The 24508-nt window shown below is 39.4% G+C and overlaps 4 protein-coding genes and 1 long non-coding RNA gene across 5 annotated transcripts; 4 read left to right on the top strand and 1 right to left on the bottom strand.

The window, feature by feature from the left end:
* The first annotated feature begins 1489 nt into the window (after positions 1–1489).
* Positions 1490–10589, top strand: LOC126609107 (stress-response A/B barrel domain-containing protein HS1-like). Its single transcript, XM_050277113.1, has 3 exons — positions 1490–1622; positions 2081–2240; positions 10367–10589. Exons 1-3 carry the CDS (start codon positions 1490–1492, stop codon positions 10587–10589), a joined length of 516 nt encoding a protein of 171 aa, XP_050133070.1.
* LOC126606895 (uncharacterized) lies at positions 3128–5738 on the top strand. Its single transcript, XR_007617408.1, has 3 exons — positions 3128–3749; positions 3881–4956; positions 5175–5738. It is a non-coding gene; the product is annotated as an uncharacterized LOC126606895 (long non-coding RNA).
* A 3555-nt stretch (positions 10590–14144) lies between the features above and the next one.
* Positions 14145–15128, bottom strand: LOC126606890 (probable protein phosphatase 2C 13). Its single transcript, XM_050274281.1, is given in 1 exon segment — positions 14145–15128. A coding segment is annotated over 1 exon segment (954 nt). The 5' UTR covers positions 15114–15128; the 3' UTR covers positions 14145–14159.
* Positions 15129–16908: 1780 nt separating this feature from the next.
* Positions 16909–18209, top strand: LOC126609106 (uncharacterized). Its single transcript, XM_050277112.1, has one exon. It carries the CDS (start codon positions 16909–16911, stop codon positions 17602–17604), a length of 696 nt encoding a protein of 231 aa, XP_050133069.1. The 3' UTR covers positions 17605–18209.
* Positions 18210–22871: 4662 nt separating this feature from the next.
* Positions 22872–24189, top strand: LOC126609105 (glutathione S-transferase DHAR2-like). Its single transcript, XM_050277111.1, has 4 exons — positions 22872–22875; positions 23141–23242; positions 23390–23520; positions 24141–24189. Exons 1-4 carry the CDS (start codon positions 22872–22874, stop codon positions 24168–24170), a joined length of 267 nt encoding a protein of 88 aa, XP_050133068.1. The 3' UTR covers positions 24171–24189.
* The last annotated feature ends 319 nt before the right edge of the window (positions 24190–24508 follow it).

Raw genomic sequence — 24508 nt, 5'->3', positions numbered from 1 at the left:
CTATTCATGGTAGTTTGTATGGTTTTAAAAATTCAAACGATCATATACCCATCCTCAAAGCGTAGAGGATGCGACTACGAGCGTTTGCATATTTTTTCATATTATTTTTTTAATGTGTTTGGTATTTTTAAATTACTTGATATTCTTATTTTTAATGTGTTTTATGATTTTTAATCTCAATCTTTGCCTATAATATACTATAAAAATAAATAAATAAATAAATAAAACTTAAATTTTAAAATTTATATAGAATAATAACTAATAAACAATATATACATATTCATTATATCTATTGTATTTTATAGTAAGTTTTTTTAGTAGTTTAAAAAATTAAAATCATTAAAATAACTTTTTTCTTATCATGTCGAAACAGGTTATCCGCGTGTCACTCTCATGTAAACCTGTTAAGGATCCGTTATTAACAGGTTATTATCGTGTGATCCGATAATAACCCGATTAGTTATCGTGTTAACCCAAAACCCATTATTTTCGTGTCATTTACGTATCGTGTTAACGGATCGTGTAAGAAATTGTCAGGTCTAGTGTGAACTGCCAATTGGTAAACATTGTAGTTACATTAATACAGGTACAATTTGAATAAAAGTGGACTACATGTCATTTTGGCACGGTTACACGGTGGAGTTTCCTGAGAAATATGCATTGCGCATGTGGTTCCCTATCTTAATGGATACGGTGACGTTTTTCATTAAGTTGGAAACATAACGGTATACAAATTGTCATAATATAAGTGTGTAAATTTATTTATTTTTAAGTATCTAATCACTTATATTATAACATATGGTATACACGGTCATGTTCCTGACACATTAAAAAATTTCTCGTAAATAAGATATTGAATTTCTACACATGCATCTCGAGTTCAAAATTTCTCACTTTCCTTAATTATTATAATAATTTTAAACCATGCACTACCCTTTGATAATAATAATAATTTTTTAAAGAAAAACATGCATTTAAATGTTGAAAGATGAGTGTAATTTAAGTTGGGAATGCATGTATTCCATGACAGCTTCACAACGTAAGAAGGTCGTGTAGTCAAGTGGCGGTCTTAGAAAATTTTCTCTGGTGGAGCCAATGAAACAATGTCAAGTTTGTACCTAAAGGGCACGTTTGTTTGGCCTCCTCAAGTTTCATTGAACTAAAATGGCTTACTAGTCCAGTGTTTGGCGGGACAAAGTTTAATGGGACTAAGTCGGACTCGTGCCGACTAGCAAGGCGCCCCAAAACGTTTGGGATTGCTGATCCCGTCTCCAAACTTGCATTGTGTGCACACAGTGTTGTCTGCAAAGCATGCCTCTCTGCAACTCCATTTGCATCCATGCCCATATCTTAAACCCAGATTTGAAACCCAACCCACCCATGCCCAGATCCGAAACAAAAAAAGCAAAACGAAAACAACAATCCCAATAAAAATTCTTCCATCTTCCCATAAAATTCCGAGGTGCGAGAAACAGAGGCAACAAAGTCCATGGCGATGGGTATCGAGAGGATGAAGCCTCTGCACAATTTTAGCTTGCCGTGGGATTTGAAGTGGGTAATGTTGATTGTCGGCGACGAGTGGGATGAGCTTGCCGTGGGATTTGAAGTGGGTGTGGTTGATTGTGAGAGAAAGTGAAGAGAGAAAGATTAACAAAAGAAAAGGAAAACACTTCACTATTCTCATACTGCTTAGTACAAGCTAAGCGAGTTCAACTTGATTCCTGAAACTAGTCAAGTCTAAAATAATATGGTACAACAAACACATCCAAATAGCATTAGGCCTTTACCTCAAAAAAGAAAAAAAGAAACAAAAAAAGATTAGGCCTAATTAGACCATTAATGAACCAGGTCAATGTCTTACTTATTAATAAAATAAAGTTCATGTTGAAATCAAACATTGTCATATCATTTAATGAATAAATTTTAGTGTGCGAAGGTTCTTAGATTATTAAGTTGATGCCTTTATTATACTATACAAGCAGACAAAAACAAAATCTATTTTATTTTTTATTTGGAGGCGACAAAAGAAAGTTAAAATGTAGCAGGAATGGTGAGTTGAAGAAGGATTAGACCAAAACAGATGAACAGAGAAGTTTGAGAGATAAAGCAAAGGGAGGAGTGTTAAAGAATGTTCTGATGGCAAAGGTCAAAGAAGGAACATCAGAGAGCCAGATCGAGCAGCTCATTCAATCATATGCCAACCTGGTCAACCTCGTTGACCCCATGAAGCCCTTCCACTGGTACACAATACCTCCTCCTCCCTAATCTCTTTCTTGATTATTTTACCCAATTATGAAGAGTGAAAGAATGAATGAATATGATTCTCATTGGTCTGTTTACTACATGAAAAAAAAAATATATATATATATATGAAGTGGAGGTCTCTCATACCTCACATATACAACAACAACAACAACAAAGCATTTTCTCACTAAGTGGGGTCGGCTATATGAATCCTAGAACGCCATTGCGCTCGGTTTTGTGTCATGTCCTCCGTTAGATCCAAGTACTCAAGTCTTTTCTTAGGGTCTCTTCCAAAGTTTTCCTAGGTCTTCCTCTACCCCTTCGGCCCTGAACCTCTGTCCCGTAGTCACATTTTCGAACCGGAGCGTCAGTAGGCCTTCTTTACACATGTCCAAACCACCGGAACCGATTTTCTCTCATCTTTCCTTCAATTTTGGCTACTCCTACTTTGCCTCGGATATCCTCATTCCCAATCTTATCCTTTCTCGTGTGCCCATACATCCCACGAAGCATCCTCATCTCCGCTACACCCATTTTGTGTACGTGTTGATGCTTCACCGCCCAACATTCTGTGCCATACAACATCGCTGGCCTTATTGCCGTCCTATAAAATTTTCCTCTGAGCTTCAGTGGCCTACGACGGTCACACAACACGCCGGATGCACTCTTACACTTCATCCATCCAGCTTGTATTCTATGGTTGAGATCTCCATCTAATTCTCCGTTCTCTTGCAAGATAGATCTTAGGTAGCGAAAACGGTCACTTTTTGTGATCTTCGCTAGATTGCTCCGGTCATTAGTGTGGATAAGTATATAAATGGATAGAGATAGGAAAGCAAACACAAGATGTACGTGGTTCACCCAGATTGGCTACGTCCACGGAATAGAGGAGTTCTCATTAATTGTGAAGGGTTTACACAAGTACATAGGTTCAAGCTCTCCTTTAGTGAGTACAAGTGAATGATTTAGTACAAATGACATTAGGAAATATTGTGGGAGAATGATCTCGTAACCACGAAACTTCTAAGTACCGGAGTGTGGTATCGTCTTGACTTGCCTTATCTGTCTCATAGGTAGATGTGGCATCTTCTCTAGAAGTACTCTTCCTCCATCCAGGGGTGGTATCTGTAACTGGTGGAGATGCACAAGGTAATGTATCAATTTCACTTGAAGCTTACTTGTAGTTTCAGGCTTGGTCAAGCGCGATACAAACCATGTAGTAGGAGTCTCCCAAGTCGCCGGGTTAGGGGATCTGCTGAAAGAGGTGACAGACAAGGTAAGCAATCAGAGCTCCGGCTGATTGTTCACATTCTCCCTATCTTGCAGGCAGCATGAAGGATAAAGAGAAGAAAAATGAGAAGAGATGATATGGGATACTTTTGCTTTTGAAGAAGTAACTTTCCACAGGCTTATTCTTGAACAGGGCTGGAGGGTTTTCTGGTTTCCTCCAGAGTATAAGGCCGACTGAAGAATTTGAGGGTCAAAACAAGTCCATCAAATCTAGAGTACGTTCGACCCTGCTGATATGGGATACTTTTACTTTTGACAGAGTAGTGGATGTATCGGCACGTGTGCTGTTATGCTTGTCTCCACATGCTTCCTTGTATCCTTCTCACTTGCCCTATCTGTTCCTCAGGCATATGCGGTATCTTCCCTGGAAGAATAAGATGTTGAAGATGAGTACTCGAGAGCAATGCCAGGTAAGTAATCAGGTAAGGGGTTCCAGGCAGTCAGTTCCTGGCTGGAAGCTTGATTCCAAGTGCTGACTGATTGCTCTCTTTCTCCTTGTCTTGCAGGTAAGAACAAGGCCAAAGGAAAAGACAGGGAAAAAGCATGATATGGGATACTCTTGCTTTTAACCCTGATGATATGAGATATTCTTGCTCTAGTATAGCTTGTTTACAGAGGTATTATCCGGGGGAAAGAAAGCTGAATATTTCGAAAGGCTTCGTTGGGAGTGCCCTCTCAGATAAGAGAAAGGGTTGAGCATTTTTGCAGGTCTGCCTGTCCGTTAGGGATGGAGGTCGACATATATAGGAGTCTCCCTAACATCAAGTAATAATGCTATTCCTTTACCCTGCTTGGTCATAGGACGGTAGTGGGAGCTGTCAGCTTCACATGTTTTAACTCTGTCAGAGCACTTTGAAAAAGTGGTCTGTGGTATCTGGAAAGCTGATGTTGCTTGTGAAGATTACAGACAAGCTTTATCCAAGGAGATCCAGCTCTTGAAGTTGGGAAAGTGGTGCCTCTTCGGTTTTCGAACAAGCAATCCTGTCGGGGGTCTGGCTCTCGAGATTCGGAGAACGATGCCTCTTCGATTTTTGAGAAAGCAATCCTGCTGGGGGTCTGGCTCTCGAGATTCGGAGAGCGGTCTCTTCGATTTTTGAGAAAGTAATCATGTTGGGAGTCTGGCTCTCGAGATTCGGAGGGTGGTGCCTCTTCGATTTTGGAGCAAGCAATCTTGTTGGGAGTGTTTTCTCGAATGTGAGTAAAGGTTGGGCATGTTTGCTAGTCTACCTTGCCACGAAGCACAGAGGTTGACACACAGGGACTTTCCAATTATCCAGCAGTGGTACTGTTCCTTTACCCTCTCTTCGATTTTTGAGAAAGTAATCATGTTGGGAGTCTGGCTCTCGAGATTCGGAGGGCGGTGCCTCTTCGATTTTGGAGCAAGCAATCTTGTTGGGAGTGTTTTCTCGAATGTGAGTAAAGGTTGGGCATGTTTGCTAGTCTAACTTGCCACAGAGCACAAAGGTTGACACACAGGGACTTTCCAATTATCCAGCAGTGGTACTGTTCCTTTACCCTCTCTTCGATTTTTAAGAAAGTAATCATGTTGGGAGTCTGGCTCTCGAGATTCGGATGGCTGTGCCTCTTCGATTTTGGAGCAAGCAATCCTGTTGGGAGTGTTTTCTCGAATGTGAGTAAAGGTTGGGCATGTTTGCTAGTCTACCTTGCCACGAAGCACAGAGGTTGACACACCGGGACTTTCCAATTATCCAGCAGTGGTACTGTTCCTTTACCCTTGTGGGTAATAATATGGTAGCTAGACCTTCAAAATTTATGTGTCTAAACTTTGTTAGTGTTGTTTCTTTGCAATTCTTTTACTCTTCTTGGTCAGAGCGATGTAGCGGGAGCTGCAAGCTTCACGTGTCTCAACTTTGTCAGAGAACTTTGGCAAAGTTATCTGTGGTACCCATGAGTTACTGTTGCGTGTGGGAAGTGAGTGATTGAACAGTACGATTCATGTGCTTTCTACTTCGCCAGAAATCTTCGACAGAATGCCCATAATTTCCGCAAAGCTGAGTGTGCGTGTGACAGGTGCTGACAAGGCTGGAAAAGTAGGTGCCTCTTCGATTTCTGAGATCGGCCCTCGTGGTCTCTGAGCAGCCCAGCTTTTGAGAAAGCAAACGCCTCTTCGATTTCTGAGGAGGCGCCTCTTCGATTTCTGAAGCTTCGTCGAGTGCAGATTTTTATAGGGGCTGACATTAAGTTCCAAAGCACACTTGAGTATCCACCCGTAGAAGCTCCATTCTTGCACTTCTAAGATCTTGATTTGTCCGACCTCTTCTCTCTTCAACACCTTTGAAAATGTCTGGCCCCTCCGACCGTCGTTTTGACTTGAACCTTGTTGAAGAGGCAGCCCCGCCTTCTCCAGACAACATATGGCGCCCATCCTTCGTCTCCCCTACTGGTCCTCTTACCGTTGGGGATTCCGTGATGAAGAATGATATGACCGCTGCGGTAGTGGCCAGGAACCTTCTCACTCCCAAAGATAACAGACTACTTTCCAAACGGTCTGATGAGTTGGCTGTTAAGGATTCTCTGGCTCTCAGTGTTCAGTGTGCAGGTTCTGTGTCTAATATGGCCCAACGCCTATTTGCTCGAACCCGCCAAGTTGAATCATTGGCGGCTGAAGTGATGAGTCTCAAACAGGAGATTAGAGGGCTCAAGCATGAGAATAAACAGTTGCACCGGCTCGCACATGACTATGCTACAAACATGAAGAGGAAGCTTGACCAGATGAAGGAATCTGATGGTCAGGTTTTACTTGATCATCAGAGATTTGTGGGTTTGTTCCAAAAGCATTTATTGCCTTCGTCTTCTGGGGCTGTACCGCTTAATGAAGCTCCAAATGATCAACCTCTGATGCCTCCTCCTTCGAGGGTTTTGTCCAGTACTGAGGCTCCGAATGATCCCCCTCCGGTGCCTTCTCTTTCTGGGGCTCTACCGACTGCTGAGACTTCTCCTAAGCAACCTTTGTAAAGGTTCCCTCTTGTTTGTTTATTTTGACTCAAGTATATGTACATATTTGTAACTTATCGGGGATATCAATAAATAAGCTTTCCTTCATTTCAACGTATTGTGTTAAATACACCAAAGCCTTCTTCGCTAAGTTCTTTGAATTTTCTTTTGTTGAAGCTTGTATGTTGAAGCTTTGTGAGTGGAGCATGTAGGTTGAGGTAGTGTTCCCTTAATTTCTCGAGTGAGGAAAACTTCTCGGTTGGAGACTTGGAAAATCCGAGTCACTGAATGGGATCGGCTATATGAATCTTAGAACGCCATTGTGTTCTGTCCTGTGTCATATCCGCCATTAGATCCAAGTACTCTAAGTCTTTTCTTAGGGTCTCTTCCAAAGTTTTCCTAGGTCTTCCTCTACCCCTTCGGCCCTGAACCTCTGTCCCATAGTCGCATCTTCTAATCGGAGCGTCAGTAGGCCTTCTTTGCACATGTCCAAACCACCGTAACCGATTTTCTCTCATCTTTCCTTCAATTTCGGCTACTCCTACTTTACCCCGGATATCCTCATTCCTAATCTTATCCTTTCTCGTGTGCCCACACATCCAACGAAGCATCCTCATCTCTGCTACACCCATTTTATGTACGTGTTGATGCTTCACCGCCCAACATTCTGTGCCATACAACATCGCCGGCCTTATTGCCGTCCTATAAAATTTTCCCTTGAACTTCAGTGGCATACGGCGGTCACACAACACGCCGGATGCACTCTTCCACTTCATCCATCCAGCTTGTATTCTATGGTTGAGATCTCCATCTAATTCTCCGTTCTTTTGCAAGATAGATCCTAGGTAACGAAAACGGTCGCTCTTTGGTATTTCTTGATCTCCGATCCTCACCCCTAACTCATTTTGGCCTCCATTTGCACTGAACTTGCACTCCATATATTCTGTCTTTGATCGGCTTAGGCGAAGACCTTTAGATTCCAACACTTCTCTCCAAAGGTTAAGCTTTGCATTTACCCCTTCCTGAGTTTCATCTATCAACACTATATCGTCTGCGAAAAGCATACACCAAGGAATATCATCTTGAATATGTCCTGTTAACTCATCCATTACCAACGCAAAAAGGTAAGGACTTAAGGATGAGCCTTGATGTAATCCTACAGTTATGGGAAAGCTTTCGGTTTGTCCTTCATGAGTTCTTACGGCAGTCTTTGCTCCTTCATACATATCCTGTATAGCTTGGATATATGCTACTCGTACTCCTTTCTTCTCTAAAATCCTCCAAAGAATGTCTCTTGGGACCCTATCATACGCTTTTTCCAAATCTATAAAGACCATGTGTAAATCCTTTTTCCCATCTCTATATCTTTCCATCAATCTTCGTAAGAGATAAATTGCCTCCATGGTTGAGCGCCCTGGCATGAACCCGAATTGGTTGTCCGAAACCCGTGTCTCTTGCCTCAATCTATGCTCAATGACTCTCTCCCAGAGCTTCATTGTATGACTCATTAGCTTAATACCCCTATAGTTCATGCAATTTTGTACATCGCCCTTATTCTTGTAGATAGGCACCAAAGTGCTCATTCGCCACTCATTTGGCATCTTCTTCGTTTTCAAAATCCTATTGAAAAGGTCAGTGAGCCATGTTATACCTGTCTCTCCCAAAACTTTCCACACTTCAATTGGTATATCGTCTGGGCCTAGTGCTTTTCTATGCTTCATCTTCTTCAAAGCTACAACCACTTCTTCCTTCCGGATTCTACGATAAAAAGAGTAGTTTCTACACTCTTCTGAGTTACTCAACTCCCCTAAAGAAGCACTCCTTTCATGTCCTTCATTGAAAAGATTATGAAAATAACCTTTCCATCTGTCTTTAACCGCGTTCTCTGTAGCAAGAACCTTTCCATCCTCATCCTTGATGCACCTCACTTGGTTTAGGTCCCTTGTCTTCTTTTCCCTTGCTCTAGCTAGTTTATAGATATCCAACTCTCCTTCTTTGGTATCTAGTCGCTTATACATATCGTCATAAGCCACTAACTTAGCTTCTCTCACAGCTTTCTTTGCCTCTTGCTTCGCTTTTCTATACCTTTCACCATTTTCATCGGTCCTATCCTTGTATAAGGCTTTACAACATTCCTTCTTAGCCTTCACCTTTGTTTGTACCTCCTCATTCCACCACCAAGATTCCTTTTGGTGTGGGGCAAAGCCCTTGGACTCTCCTAATACCTCTTTTGCTACTTTTCGGATACAACTAGCCATGGAATCCCACATTTGGTTAGCTTCCCCCTCTCTATCCCACACACACTGGGTGATTACTTTCTCTTTGAAAATGGCTTGTTTTTCTTCTTTTAGATTCCACCATCTAGTCCTTGGGCACTTCCAAGTCTTGTTTTTTTTTCTCACTCTTTTGATATGTACATCCATCACCAACAAGCGATGTTGATTAGCCACGCTCTCTCCTGGTATAACTTTACAATCCTTACAAGTTATACGATCCTCTTTCCTCATTAGAAGAAAATCTATTTGTGTTTTTGACGACCCACTCTTGTAGGTGATCACATGTTCTTCTCTCTTCTTAAAGAAGGTGTTGGCTAAGAAGAGATCATATGCCATTGCAAAATCCAAGATAGCTTCCCCATCCTCATTTCTCTCCCCAAAACCATGGCCACCATGAAAACCTCCATAGTTGCCTGTCTCCCTGCCCACGTGTCCATTTAAATCTCCTCCTATAAATAACTTCTCCGTCTGAGCAATTCCTTGCACCAAGTCTCCAAGGTCTTCCCAAAATTTCTCCTTCGAACTCGTATCCAACCCTACTTGAGGTGCGTACGCACTAATCACATTGATAAGTTCTTGTCCTATTACAATCTTGATTGCCATGATTCTATCTCCTACCCTCTTGACATCTACAACATCTTGTGTCAAGGTCTTGTCCACGATGATGCCAACACCGTTTCTCGTTCTATTTGTGCCCGAATACCATAGTTTAAACCCTGAGTTTTCTAGATCCTTTGCCTTACGACCAACCCACTTAGTTTCTTGTAGGCACATAATATTTATCCTTCTCCTCACCATAACTTCTACTACTTCCATAGATTTTCCGTCAAGGTTCCTATATTCCACGTTCCTAAACGCATTTTGCTCTCTTGAACTCTACCCTTCTGTCCTAGCTTCTTCACCCTTCCCCGTCTAATAGGATCAAAGTACTTCTTTTGTGTGTCCCGTGTAAAGTTGATAGGAGCATATGCTCCCAAACAACTTTGAGTGGAGTCGTTCGAAAAGAAGTTTCTATAGCCCCCTTGCTCATTTAACACTGCATCCGGGTGCCGATGGAGATACAGCGACCCTTGCTCACTTATCACTGTGCTCGGGCCACACAGCGCGCCACTTACGGGTGATGCCCTAGCTTTAGCGCAATTTCGTTCTAGATTCATTTTCATAAAGATTCGACGTGATCATGGAGTGCCGGCTGTCGACTACCTAACGCCCTCCCCCTCCTCCTTTATCCGGGCTTGGGACCGGCAATGTAAGATAAACTTACACGGCAGAGTTCTCTCATACCTCACATATCTGAAAAAAAAAAATTAAGGTATGAGATTATCAAGGAGGGGGGGGGTTGTTTATCTCATATATAATCCTTCATATCTTCATTCCTTCCCATACGTAACAATGTTTTATTTTTATTTTTTATTTGCTTTATTTGTTTTTAAGATTACATTGTGGACTTTTAACAATAAATATGAAATTGTCATATCATTCGACAAATCAAAGATTGTGTAATACGTTAGTGTCTGATGTGATCTATTTGCAGAGATTTTTTATGGTGCTTCAACGTACAAATATTTTGAACTTTTTAACCGTTATAATGTTTTAATCAGGGGAAAGGAGCTGAGCATTGCGAAGCAGGAGGAAGGTTACACTCGTGTCTTTGAGACCACCTTTGAGAGTGTGGAGGGCATGGCACAGTATGTAGCTCATCCTGCCCACCATGATTTTGTCAAGCTGTTCCTTCCCAACTTGGAGATAATGTGTTTCATCGCAGCACCAGAACAGCAAGTCATGAGACCCTCAAAAACCCTACCCAAATACAGGCTATGTTGATGAAGTTCCTTTCTAAATAGAAGGATTAATCAGAATATTTCTTGAATTTGGGCTTTCCCTTTACGTTACTAATAAAGTGTAAAGTGATCGTAATGGTGTCAGTATATGCAATGAGGTTCTAGTGACATTACTCGTTCGCTGAAGCTATTTGTACCAGTTTGGTCTGTTTGATAATTATTTGGTTTTTAGACTTTTTTTAATTTTTTTTATGATATATAAATTAATAGGAGAGAAAAAAATTGGTATCGAACATTTTATTTATAAGATTCAAACTTAAAACCTCTCACTTACAGTGATTTTTTTTTATAACTTTTTTTTGCTTGACATATAGGAAGGGAAATCAAAATCTTGAAAGGGTAAATCGCCAAAATAGTCCCTGAGATTTGCATAACTCATCACTTTGGGTATAATCTTATTCTACACTTTCCTATCTTCATTTTGATATATTATGGGTCGAATTTGGTTAAGAAACGATTGAGTTATGAAGCTTTGAAAATTGATCAAACTTCCGGCCAAGACCTCCAGGACACTTAACGGAGTTTTTAACGGAATGACCAAAATGATGGATGGTGGACAATCTCAGGGACCACTTTTATCGATTTGGAATCTCAGGGAACAAAGTGATGAGTTATGCAAATCTCAAGGACCATTTTGGCGATTCACCTTAACTTGAAATAGCTTTTAGTTTTTCTTTTTGTGTACCGTTCCTTAATGATATATTTGCTACTAAATTTGATTACCGAATATGTGTCAATGCATGTGGCAATATCTTGTTTAGTAAAATAAAGTTTAGAATTAACCTAATTAAATCAATCACACACTTCCACATTATTACTAAATAAAATTCGGTGAACAAATCTGATGTGCCTAACATTACTTAAATAATTAGGTTGACAAGTTCATTATACTATACAGGCTTTTAAACCAAAATGGTCTTTGTGATTGACATAACTCCTTATTTCGGTCCCTGATATTAAAAATTGACGTGAGTGGTCCCTGAGTTTTTCCACCGTAAATCATTCATTCCATGAAAAATCTGTCAACATTATCGTTAAATTATTATGTGAGTTACTACGTGACCACCTTTTTATTGATATTTTTGTCAAACCAACCCCTGTTAACCAAAATGGTCCCTTAGATTAAACATAATTCGTCAATTTGGTCCCTGACAATGAAAATGAATAGAAGTGGTTCCTGAGTTTATCCATCGTAAATCATTTTTGTTCTTCCATGAATATTATGTTAATATCATCTTTAAATTCATGTGATGAGAATATTGACATATTTTGTTAAGGGAAATTTTATTTAAACTCATGTAATCTTTTTCTACACACAACTTTCTTTTTGCACCCATTTGATTTTTAAATAAATTATCAGTATCTCTTTAAACCCAAATTTACTACCTAAAATACCCCAACAAACCCAATTCAATACGGGGATTTATCTTTACACCCATTTGATTTTTAACTCTATTAATGACAATAATCGTATTGGAGGGTGTGTGGACACAAGATATCAGCAACCATATAAGTACCACCAGCAGCAGAAAGCGATGACGCCGTCTAGAAATGGACACTTTGAGAATTGGAGTGTGAGTTCAGCCATGGCTAACAACAACAACAGACTAACACTTCTATGGATGTTGACAAAAACCATGTATCACAATCTCTCTATGTGGTCTCTATTTCATGAGCATATGTGTTTGCTACCATACTTTTTCATGGGAATCTTTCCATTGGCTTCATGGAGTGCATGGAGCATTAGTAATAAAATTGGGTTTGTTTGAAAATATTATTGTTTGTTTGACAAGATAATATCTCTGTAATTTCGAAATCGCACACTCGCATATCAATTGCAATTTTTGCTTATGACTAGACAAATTACTCATATTTGCAGGATTCAGGAGTGATAGAAGCTGAGTTTGCTCAGATGGGCACTACAAGAGTTTTGAAGGAGTTTCTAACATATAGGAACCTCGGTCCACTTTTCCTACCCTAAAGGCAAAGGATTTGGACGTCCCACAGATGCTCCTATTGTCTTGCCAAGTTGGTTGCCTGAGGATGAGGTTAACTATTATGCCACCAAATTTGAGAAGACGGGCTTCACCCGCGGCATAAACTACTATTGAAATCCTCTAAAAAATGTCTCTTGGGACTCTATCATATTCTTTTTCCAAATCTATAAAGATCATGTGCAAATCCTTTTTCATATCTATATATTTTTCCATCGATCTTCGTAAGAGATGGATTGAAGCAAAAAATACAAAATGGAGAAAATGGTAGAGCCTCGCAGACTCTCAGCATATCACCAATTTGGATGTTTGGTGGAGGAACAATTGCCCCCAAAGATGATGAGGTTATTTGTCTTCTGCCAACTAAAACAATATCAACGCCAAATTCATCGGTAGCCAATGGCGTAGCCACCCACAAGGTTAAGGTGGGTTGTAGCCCAGGGAGGTTTTCTGTAAGGGTAGTGTTATTCATGTACTTATTTTTACTTCTTACACGCTTCTCTTAATTGTCGGTTTTTTAGATCGAATGAATTGAAAATGATCACTGACAAAATATTAATAAGGCTGTGTTGGAAGTAAAAATGGGTTTGTGAATAGATCTATTCTTTTGTAAACTCATGCTTATAGCCTACTCAATTTCAATACATATTATTATTTAATGTATATTTAGTATAGGAGAGGTAGTAAATAATAGTTTTATGCTAAAAATTATAAATTAGTTTTATCTCCAGTCCCCCTTTATTCTATTCTTTAAAGAAACCGACCATTTACCCTATGTAATTTAGCCTCTGTGCTTCTTACTCAAGAAAAGATTAATAAATTCTTTAAATACACAATTAAATCCCTATCTCCGCAATTCCTGACTTTCCGTTGCAATTTTTCAATGAATGTCACCTTTGGTACGTTCTTAATCTCTTTATTTACTTATTCTTGATTTAATTAGTAGGTTAATTATTTATTTGGTCCTTGAATTTATCGGTTAGGGTTATAATTTTGAGAATAGTTTATATTATATTGTTGTTCTTTTATATTGATTATTATATATTTTATATAAGCAAAAAAATAAACATATGATTTTATGGTACTATTTTCAACTAGCCCACCCAAGAAAAAAATCCTGGCTCCGCCCTTGTCGGTAGCAGAGAGATTCTAACATGTAATATCACTCGTTTATTAGTATTTGTGCCCTATGATGAGAGATACTAATAAGATGATCTCCGTCCGGTCGTGCCCAACAATTCCCCATCAGTCATATATTCTCAACAACCAAAAAAAAAAACATAGCCAGTTTGGATGAAGAGAGAGTTCCCTCGAAACAAATTCAATTATTTAAAATAATCAGAAAATTAAGATTAATGTAAATAACCCAATTCATCTAAAACAAGACCAAGCTCAAATGTAAATTCCGTCTTACCGCTACAATCCAACACAATCAGTCCTGTTCTCGCAAAACTGGCGGCTTCTTTGTTTCTAAACCTAAAATCTGAAACAACCACAAAGAGTTTTAAAAAGCATCTCCCATTAGGCCTCAGTCAATGGGAATTGACTACTATTTACATTCAATTGCCTTCTAACAAGCTTCTCAGCCGGCTGCGTGCTTCCTCCGAGAGGCTGCAGGTTCTCAACCTCGGGCGCTGGCGAGGGAACTCAACATGTTCTGGGGTAGAGAGGCGCACAACAATAACTGTGAGGTTATCTGATGTGTTCAGGCGCAGTGCTTCCTTGACGAGCTCTTTGTCACACTGTTGGGGGTCATCGTGCCTCCTCAGCCCATGCCGAACCCGACTCACAGCATATTGGCTTGAAATGACATCCCAGATCCCATCACAATCAATGATAAAAAAAACTCATTATATTCTGTTAACCTGCTGAACATCTGGCTCGGCAATGAGAGGCAATGAGGAACCCAATGGTAATTTTAAGCCCCAATCTCCAAGAACTCGAGTGACTGAGATAGAACCGTTAAGATATCCATCATCAATGTAACCACCCAACTGCTCAACTCGCATACGTTCCGGCAAGTAACTAGGTCTATGATCTTGAGACATGTCAACTGCTATTCCTTTCCTGCAAAGAACCGCTAGACAGTCACCAGCATTTGCAACCATTAAATGCCTTCCAAGTATAAGAGCAGTCAAAGCTGTTGTTCCACACGAACTTCTCACACTTTGTTCATCAGCCAAGGCATGGTCTGCCAGTAGAAATGCTTTCCTGTGGGAATTCTCCAACTCTCTGAAGAAAACAGCATCCATATCCATTCTCTGCGGTAAATCAGCATCTTCAAAGAATAGTCTCATGGCATTCCTTTTGATATAAGCAGCTGCCTCAGGCCCTCCATGACCGTCAAAAACCGCATAAAATGCACTTGGAAAGGGACACTTGAAGCGAGGCCCCACATGGGCAGATTGATCATCGATCCGAATGTGTTCGTCATCCATGGAATCCCTTGATCCAGTGTCACTGTGGCTTCCTGAATGTATGTTCGGGACAAACTTGACTGCAGAAGACTCCATTACAGCATTATTAATTGAAGAGCAAGATACCGTTGTAAAAGAATCTAGTAAAAGCTAGCTTTAGTAAAAGTTGGTTAGTTGTTAGAATAGTTACCACTGTAACTATTTTCTTTACCTGTGTAAATCTAGGTATATATATACCTTAGTGTAACTAATTATAATTCAACCAACAAATGAAATCATTTCTCAGTATGTTATCTCTAGCCTAAGTCCACTGACTCCGATCCTCTTTGGCTATTTTCTTGCTTATTTTCCTACTTACCAAACACCATAGATTCCGTCTGCAAACCTTCAATCTTGTTCATCAATGGCAGCAAATTCTTCTAACTCTTCCTCTCCAGTGGCCGCACATGCTGCTTCTTCTCCGGTGATCGCGAATCCTTCTTCTTCTCAGCCTACTAATCTCAATTCTTCTCCGATGAACACAAACCCTAACTCCTCCTTTCAAGCTTCAATCAACTCCATCACGATCCAAAACATTGGGAGTATGATTCAAACAAAACTCAAGCGTCATAATTACCTTGTTTGGCGTTCTCTGTTCGAGCCGATCTTCCGCCGCTACAAGCTCATCGTCTCTGTGCAACTCAGAACCTGGTAAAAGAGAAAACAAGTAGGTGAGCGGACACATTCCATGCATATCAAAAGAACATAATCCTGGATATAGATTTTGGTATGCACACAAAGAAACAGGACATCCAACAAGCATAAAAAGTATGAATGAAGAAATCACCAAAAATGCAGAACTGACTGGTTTAGCATCATTAATACAAGATTTCACCCAAAAATTTCGTCTAACAGCGCTACAAGTGTAAAGGCTCATTCTTTTGCTCTAATTCTTTCATTGCAATTGATATTCAATTACGCTGTTGATTGTCTGTCAGAATTTCCCAAAAATTAAGCAGCAAATCAAATTGTTATACAAAGAAAAACCCGATCACCCAATGACTAACCCATTAAACTTCCTGAAACTCCGGACTAACCCATTAAACAGAATTCCAGCATAGAGAAAACCATATAAGACAATCAATTTCGAAATCCTCATGTATAAATTCTCACCCGATTTAATCGGGTTCATACAGACTCGAAATTCCACAAACAGCATAAATCTACCAAGTACACAAGTTTGATCAATTCCATTAAAAAAAAATGTACCAAATTAGAGTTCACATGGAATTTACTGTAAAGCTAAACCACCAAGGAATTAGAACTTATTCGGTCAAAAAAAAATTCACCAGAGTGTTGAATTCTAATCCAGTCTTGGGCCAAGTCCAGCCCATGCTGAAAAGGCAACACAAGCTAATTGATGGTGCATGCTTGAACATGCTAGACAATTCTAGCAATCTTTGTCGGAAAAAGTAGCTGGAAAATTCCAGCAATCTAAGTCGGTTATCCATCTAAATATCTAAGCTAAAGAATATACTAGAAGGTAGTGTATGGATATTGCAAAGCCTATGTCGGTGGCATGCATAATAAGTAGCTAGAATGATCTAGCAATGTCCAATGTCGGCAAACATGCCTATAAATAGGTGTGTGTGTGTGTGTGTGTGTGTATTGCTAAGTAACCAACCAACCAAGAGAGAGCAAGAAGTGAGAAAAGAGTGAAGAAGTGTAAGAGTGTTTGAGTGTTTCCTCTTTTATTAGTTTGTGAGTGAATAAAAAAAATTTGTGTAAAAAACTTTGAATGTTCTTTCTTTCTCTTGCCTATCAATTCCGTTGCATTACATCCTTCTTTGTGAGATAAACGTCTCCAAAGTAGTGAAGTCTTTTTAAGCCCCAACAAAGTGGTACCAGAGCTATGGCTAGCAACGATATGGCAGCCTTCCAAGTTCCAGTGCTCGACAATAACAACTTCGATAATTGGAGTATCAAAATGAAGGCCCTTTTGGGAGCACATGATGTATGGGAAGTCGTGGAGAAATGCTACACTGAGCCAGAAGATGAAGCTACTCTGTCCCAAACCCAGAAGGAGAGTTTGAAAGATTCAAGAAAGAAAGACAAGAAGACTCTCTACCTCATCTACCAAGCATTAGATGACAATGGCTTTGAGAAGGTCTCGTGTGCAACCTCTGCCAAGCAAGCATGGGAGAAGCTTCAAACTTCTTACAAGGGAGCCGAACAAGTGAAAAAGGTTCGTCTTCAAGTATTAAGAGGTGAGTTCGAATCTCTACAAATGAAAGGGTCTGAATCAATCTCTGATTATTTCTCAAGAGTCTTAGCCGTTTCCAATCAATTAAAAAGAAACGGAGAAAAGTTAGACGATGTTAGAATTATGGAGAAGATACTACGCTCGTTGGACCCCAAGTTCGAGCACATTGTCGTGACGATTGAAGAAACTAAAAACTTGGAAGAAATTAGTATAGAGCAATTGATGGGTTCGCTACAAGCATATGAAGAGAAACATAAGAAAAGGCAAGGGAATGATGAACAGCTCCTCAAGATGCATGTTCAGCCAAAGAAGAAAGAAGAAAGCATCGATAACGAGATAAGCTAGTACGAAAGAAGTCGTGGTCGAGGACGCGGACGTGGACATGGACGTGGACGTGGTTGGAACTTCAACAACCATAGCAACTACGAAAGAGGAGGAAGCTCAACAAAAGGTCGTGGAAGAGGGCGCTCAAACTTGAGGTATGAAAAATCTCAAGTTCAATGCTACAATTGTCAAAAGTTTGGGCATTATGCTTGGGAATGTAGAGCTCCAAGCAACAGGCCTGATGAGAAGGTCAATTATGTGAAAGAAGAGAAAGAATATAATGGCGTTGTGCTACTAGCATGCAAGAACAATGATGGAGACCAAGACTATACTTGGTATCTTGACACCGGCGCTAGCAACCACATGTGCGGAAGAAGAAGCATGTTCATAGAGCTCAATGAATCGGTGAGTGGCAACGTTTCTTTTGGAGACGAATCCAAAATACCCGTCAAAGGAAAAGGTAACATCCTAATTCCCCTGAAAAATGGCGGTCACCAATTAATTTCAAATGTCTACTACGTGCCCAATATGAAAAGCAACATTTTGAGCTTGGGTCAACTCTTAGAAAAAGGTTATGATATTCACATGAAAAATTATAGCCTTTTTCTTAGAGATGAAAAAGGAAGATTAATTGCCAAGGTGCAAATGTCAAAAAATAGGATGTTTTCTATGAATATTCAAAATGATGTTGCAAAGCATCTCAAGATATGTTTCCTGCCTTTGGCATCTTCGTTTTGGGCATCTTAACTTTGGGGGACTGGAGTTATTATCCAAGAAGAAGATAGTGAGAGGCTTACCGTGCATCAGTCACCCTGATCAAGTTTGCGAATGATGTTTACTTGGGAAACAGTTCAGGAAAAGCTTTCCAAAGGAGTCGACCACAAGAGCCCAGAAGCCATTCGAGCTTATTCACACCGATGTGTGAGGTCCAATAAAACCAAGCTTTTTGGGTAAAAATAATTATTTCCTTCTCTTCATCGATGATTTTTCAAGGAAAACCTGGGTATATTTCTTGAAGCAGAAATCAGAAGTCTTTGGAGCATTCAAGAAGTTCAAAGCCGCTGTAGAAAAAGAAAGTGGTTGCAAGATCAAAGCCATGAGATCTGATCGAGAAGGAGAATTCACTTCAAAGGAATTTCAAGAATTCTGTGAAGCCAATGGAATTTGTCGACCTTTGACAGTTCCAAGATCCCCTCAACAAAATGGTATGGCAGAAAGAAAAAATCGAACCATCCTCGACATGGCTCGAAGCATGCTCAAAAGTAAAAGATTGCCTAAAGAGTTGTGGGCAGAAGCTGTAGCATGTGCTGTCTACCTATCCAATCGGTCTCTAACAAGAAGTGTGTGGGGAAAGACTCTGCAAGAAGCATGGAGTGGAAGAAAGCCAGGTATCTCTTATCTAAGAGTTTTTGGAAGCATAACCCATGTACATGTACCAGACGAAAGGAGAACCAAACTCGACGACAAAAGTGAGAAGTTCATCTTCATCGGCTATGACTCAAATTCAAAAGGCTATAAGCTGTATAATCCAAACAATGGGAAGACGGTGATCAGTCGAGACGTGATGGTCGATGAAGAAGGAGAATGGGATTTTGGCTCTCATGCAAGTGATCTCAGCTTTTTTCCTCAGTTTGAAGAAGAGAATGAACAAGGGATGATGGAGCAAGCAAGAGAGGTTCAACAAGAATCCACTACTCCACCTGCTTCACCAACATCAACCAATCATGGTAATTCACCAGCATCAGCATCGTCAAGTGGGAGCCTCAATGAAAGAGAAGTACCACGCACAAGAAGTATACGAGATCTCTATGAGGTAGCTGAAAGACTTGATAATCCTACACTTTTCTGTCTCTTTGCTGATTGTGAACCAGTCGACTTCGAAGAAGCAGTGCAAGACACTAAGTGAAGGAAAGCAATGGATGAAGAAATCGAAGTAATCCAGAAAAATGATACTTGGGAACTCGCTATTCTTCCGAAATGACACAAAGCCATCAGAGTCAAGTGGGTGTATAAGACAAAGAAGAATGCCAACGGAGAGGTCGAAAGATACAAGGTGAGATTAGTGGCGAATGACTATTGTCAAATAGCCGGAATCGACTATGATGAGGTATTTGCACCCGTTGCTCAGTTGGAAACTATACGATTACTAATTTCTTTGGCAACTCAAAACAAATGGAAGATTCAACAAATGGATGTGAAGTCCGCTTTCCTAAATGGAGTCCTTGAAGAAGAAGTCTACATTCAGCAACCATCAGGCTATGAAATCAAAGGGCATGAAGACAAAGTTCTGAAGCTGAAAAAAAGCCCTTTATGGGTTAAAACAAGCACCACGAGCATGGAATAGTCGCATCGACAAGTACTTCCAAGAAAACAACTTCATCAAGTGCCCTCATGAACATGCTCTCTACGTCAAAGTCAAACATGAAGATATACTGATTGTGTGCTTATATGTGGATGATCTAATCTTCACTGGAAGTGATCCAAGCATGTATGAAGAGTTCAAGAGAGTGATGACCAAAGAATTCGAGATGACCGACATCGGGTTGATGGCATACTACCTAGGCATTGAAGTCAAGCAGAACGAAAAAGGTATTTTCATCTCCCAAGAAAGCTACACAAAGGAGATACTAAAAAAGTTCAAAATGGACGACTGCAAGCCCATAAGCACACCAGTGGAGTGCGGAGTCAAACTAACCAAGCATGACAAAGGAGAAAGCGTAGATCCAACATTTTTCAAAAGTCTAGTTGGAAGCTTGCGCTACTTGACATGCACAAGACCAGCCATTCTCTATGTTGTCGGATTAGTCAGTCGCTACATGGAGAATCCCACAACTACACATTTGAAGACAACCAAAAGAATTCTTCGATACCTTAAAGGTACTGTTAACTTTGGCTTGTTCTATTCAAGTTCTGATAACTACAAACTTGCTGGATATAGCGACAGTGATTGGGCAGGAGATTCCGATGATAGAAAAAGCACTACTGGATTTGTGTTCTTCATGGGAGACACTGCACTCACATGGATGTTAAAGAAGCAACCGATAGTCACTCTCTACCTACGAAGCTGAATACGTAGCTGCTACCGCATGCGTCTGCCATGCAATTTGGCTGAGAAACTTGCTAAAAGAATTAAGCATGCCACAAGAAGAGCCAACAGAGATCTATGTCGACAACAAGTCTGCAATAGCTCTAGCAAAAAATCCAGTATTTCATGACAGGAGCAAGCACATAGATACCCGTTATCACTACATAAGAGAGTGCATTGCAAGAAAGGATGTGCAAGTGGAATATGTGAAGTCTCAAGACCAAGTCGCTGACATATTCACCAAGCCACTCAAACAAGAAGACTTTATTAGATTGAGAAATTCAATCGGCGTCACAAGACAAGATTAAAGGGGTATGTTGAATTCTAATCCAGTCTTGGGCCGAGTCCAGCCCATGCTGAAAAGGCAACATAAGCTAATTGATGGTGCATGCTTGAACATGCTAGACAATTCTAGCAATCTTTGTCAGCAAAAGTAGCTGGAAAATTCCAGCAATCTAAGTCGGTTATCCACCTAAATATCTAAGCTAAAGAATATACTAGAAGGTAGTGTATGGATATTGCAAAGCCTATGTCAGTGGCATGCATAATAAGTAGCTAGAATGATCTAGCAATGTCCAATGTCGGCAAACATGCCTATAAATAGGTGTGTGTGTGTGTGTGTGTGTGTGTGTGTGTATTGCTAAGTAACCAACCAACCAAGAGAGAGCAAGAAGTGAGAGAAGAGTGAAGAAGTGTAAGAGTGTTTGAGTGTTTCCTCTTGTATTAGTTTGTGAGTGAATAAAAAAAAATTTGTGTAAAAAAATTTGAGTGTTCTTTCTTTCTCTTGCCTATCAATTCCGCTGCATTACATCCTTCTTTGTGAGATAAACGTCTCCAAAGTAGTGAAGTCTTTTTAAGCCCCAACACAAAGTTCATCAGGAAAAGGTATTCCAGGCTAATGAAAAACACCATCAAATCTCAAAAAAATAAAGGAAATGAATAACCCTCGGAAGCAGTTAATTCATTAGACCCTGACTGAACCCACAAAAATTCAAGAACATTATGTACGTAATAGAATTCCCAAAACACAACTATCTCGAGCAGAAGAATCAAATCCCACAAAAAAAACCCAATTAAAAGCAAAACAAGAGAACAAATCCCACACAAAAGAAAGGCCAATTAAAAAATAAGAAAAACTAATGAAAATGACTTGAAAATTTTGAGTTTTAATCAAAATGACAAAAATGTGTTGTAAGTGAATAATACTACGAGTGATTTTTTTGAGAAAAAAATGTCTTTTTCGTTAAGTGATCATCATTAAGATTCCCTAAAAAAATACCCTGAAATCAGCAACTAATTCACTAATTCTTTATACGAAGTCAAACGGAGCTAATAGAACATACCGATTCGAGGCGAGAAATCTCAGTGGAAATCGTCTCGGCGACGAGAACCTCGTTGAAGCTCGGAGAGGAAAGCGAGGACTCCGCCACGTCGATCTGAAGGTTCTCTCTCATCTCCGCCACTCATCTATCTCTCCTCTCCGAACTCAGAGTTGAGAGAATTCACTATAGTGGGTTTCTACGGAGGTTGTGAGGCAATGAAAGTTTAGTTTTTTTATATTTGTTTGTCCATTGACTGGATCGAAACAATTAGACTGTATAAGTTAGGGCTTAGTGCTTCAAACTGGGGTAACATCCTTGTTTGGTAGATTTGTTAGTTTAGTGTTATTCATCTGAGGATCATATACTTAATGTTTAATCTCGTTTGTGTTCTACAATGCGAAATTAGTATGCAGGGCCTAGTAAGTTCTTACAGGAGTATCACCGTTTGTTAGATTTGTTGTTTTAGTTTAATACATCTGAGCATCGTATACAATTTTCAATCTCATCAGTGTTATACAATGCCACAATTTGCCTCTATGCAAATGAATCCATTGGTGTTCGAAAGTATTTAGTTTCAGAATATTTTGGAGCTTTGAATCATCTAGTATTCAAGATGATGACTACTTTTTATTTTTAGAAGCTTTTCTTTGTAATCATATAGATTATAATTAAAGACTTGCTTGAATGTAGTAGAAAAATATCGTTCGTAAACTATTATTTCAATTATGTACCTATAACGGTGTTTAATTGTTAGAAAACGAAAATTATGATAAATTTTTCTTTTGTAATTTTTAAGTTGTTAAAAAAAAAAACATGTAGACGGGTGAAAAAAAAAAGTAAATGGGTAAAAAAAAGGATAAACGGGGTTCAAAAACGGATAAATGGGTAACAGTTATGAGTATGGTTAACCGTTTATAAACGGCTAAGGTATGGGTAAAACCGTTTATGCAATTACCCAACGGGTAAACGGTTATGCGGGTATGAGTATAAACGGTTATGAGTAAATAACCGCAGTTACCCGTCTACCATAACCGTTGCTCATCCCTAGCGACTGTACGTTCACATTTCTCTCTATTTCCCTCGATTTCCTTTCAGGGGTTTGATCAAATTTTGCTAATTTGTTATAATTTTCCATCTTTCGTTTCTACAGGCCCTTTCAGCCAAAGGGTTCTTCTGACCTTGGAGGAGAAGAAAGTGCCCTACAAATTGCACTTAATCAATCTCAGCGACAAACCCAGTGGTATTTTACTTTGTTTTGAATTTTTGATCCCGAAAATACATGCAGGCATAGATGGAAATATGTGATTTTTGTACTTTTAATGGATTTTGATGTGATTGTTTAGAGTGTCTGAGGAATTGGGTTTGGGGTTTTTGTTGGTGATTTGTAGGTTTACGGAAGTGAATCCAGAGGAGAAGGTGCCTATGGTGAAGTTTGATGACAAATGGGTGGCGGATTCTGATGTCATTGTTGGGATCATTGAGGAAAAGTACCATGAGCCTTCTCTCAAAACTCCTCCTGAATTTGCTTGTGTATGATCTCTCTCTCTCTCTCTCTCTCTCTCTCTCTCTCTCTCATATTGTTGTTTGGAGCCCGTTTAGAAAACTGTTTCTCTAGGAAACACTTTTGCTAAAAGTGCTTTTATTATGAACAGGTTTATATTTTTATTAAAAACAAACTGAGAAACACTTGGAAGTGCTTCCTAAAGTTCTCCATAACCTAGAAGCATGCGAAGTTAAAAAAATTCGATTTTTTCATTTGAGCCTTTTCTGTAAGAATATTTTTTTAATACTGTGAAAGTTGTGTTTTCTATAGTGTGAAAGTTGAATCTGTAGGAATTTTTTAAATAAAAAAAATTATGGTGTCTTTGCTGTGCTAGGTGAAGAAATTTGTAAAATAGTTGTAGTTTTCTGAAAAAGTTGCGATTTTTAGTAATATTTTCTCAATTGAAAGACTGGAAAATAATTGAAATAATGTTCCTTTTTTTTTTCAAACTTCTCCCAAGTTTTTTTTTTCTTGGATTTAAAAGTATATTTTCCTGATTGGTTAGAATGGTTATTCATCTCTCCAATTGGTTCTTTTTTATTCTCACCAACTTTTTTGTCTAATATTATTTGTTTCATTTTTTTTTTTTTTTTGTGACTTACTGCAGAAGTTAGAACAAGCTTTTCACATAACATGAATGATGAGTACGAGGTTGGGAGATGGTGGTGAGGAAAGTGGGAAAGTATGACTTTGGGAGGACGATCAGCGAAGGGACCTTCGCCAAGGTGAAGTATCCAAACATGAATCGCAACAGTTAGCTTTGATTCATGTTCTAATTAAACAAATTGTTATGTTGTCGGTTTTAACTTGAATTATCTTTTAATATTAACATTAACAAACATAGTAAAAGCAAGAATGTTTATTAAAACAATGAACTTTAGTAGTACTGAAAATTGGAAGATATGTTTTCGATTAATTTGGTTTTGCTTTCTATCTCCGCAGCACTGCCCATTTTCCACCCTAATCGCATCTCAA

The sequence above is a fragment of the Malus sylvestris genome, chromosome 16, assembly GCF_916048215.2.
Source record: "Malus sylvestris chromosome 16, drMalSylv7.2, whole genome shotgun sequence".
In the NCBI taxonomy this organism is placed as follows: domain Eukaryota; kingdom Viridiplantae; phylum Streptophyta; class Magnoliopsida; order Rosales; family Rosaceae; genus Malus; species Malus sylvestris.
The sequence above is the reverse complement of the archived record's forward strand: the minus strand, read 5'-3'. Positions and strand labels throughout refer to the sequence as shown.

Bases quoted from the DNA above. Each gene is read 5' to 3' on its own strand.
- LOC126609107 (XM_050277113.1), top strand. From the start codon at position 1,490: ATGGCGATGGGTATCGAGAGGATGAAGCCTCTGCACAATTTTAGCTTG. The intron at 1,623-2,080 runs GTGAGAGAAAGT...AGACCAAAACAG, and splicing joins TGAAGTGGGTGTGGTTGATT to ATGAACAGAGAAGTTTGAGA. The intron at 2,241-10,366 runs GTACACAATACC...TGTTTTAATCAG, and splicing joins CCCATGAAGCCCTTCCACTG to GGGAAAGGAGCTGAGCATTG.
- LOC126609106 (XM_050277112.1), top strand. From the start codon at position 16,909: ATGGCTAGCAACGATATGGCAGCCTTCCAAGTTCCAGTGCTCGACAAT.
- LOC126609105 (XM_050277111.1), top strand. The intron at 23,243-23,389 runs GTTTTGAATTTT...GGTTTACGGAAG, and splicing joins ACCCAGTGGTATTTTACTTT to TGAATCCAGAGGAGAAGGTG. The intron at 23,521-24,140 runs GTATGATCTCTC...GACTTACTGCAG, and splicing joins CTCCTCCTGAATTTGCTTGT to AAGTTAGAACAAGCTTTTCA.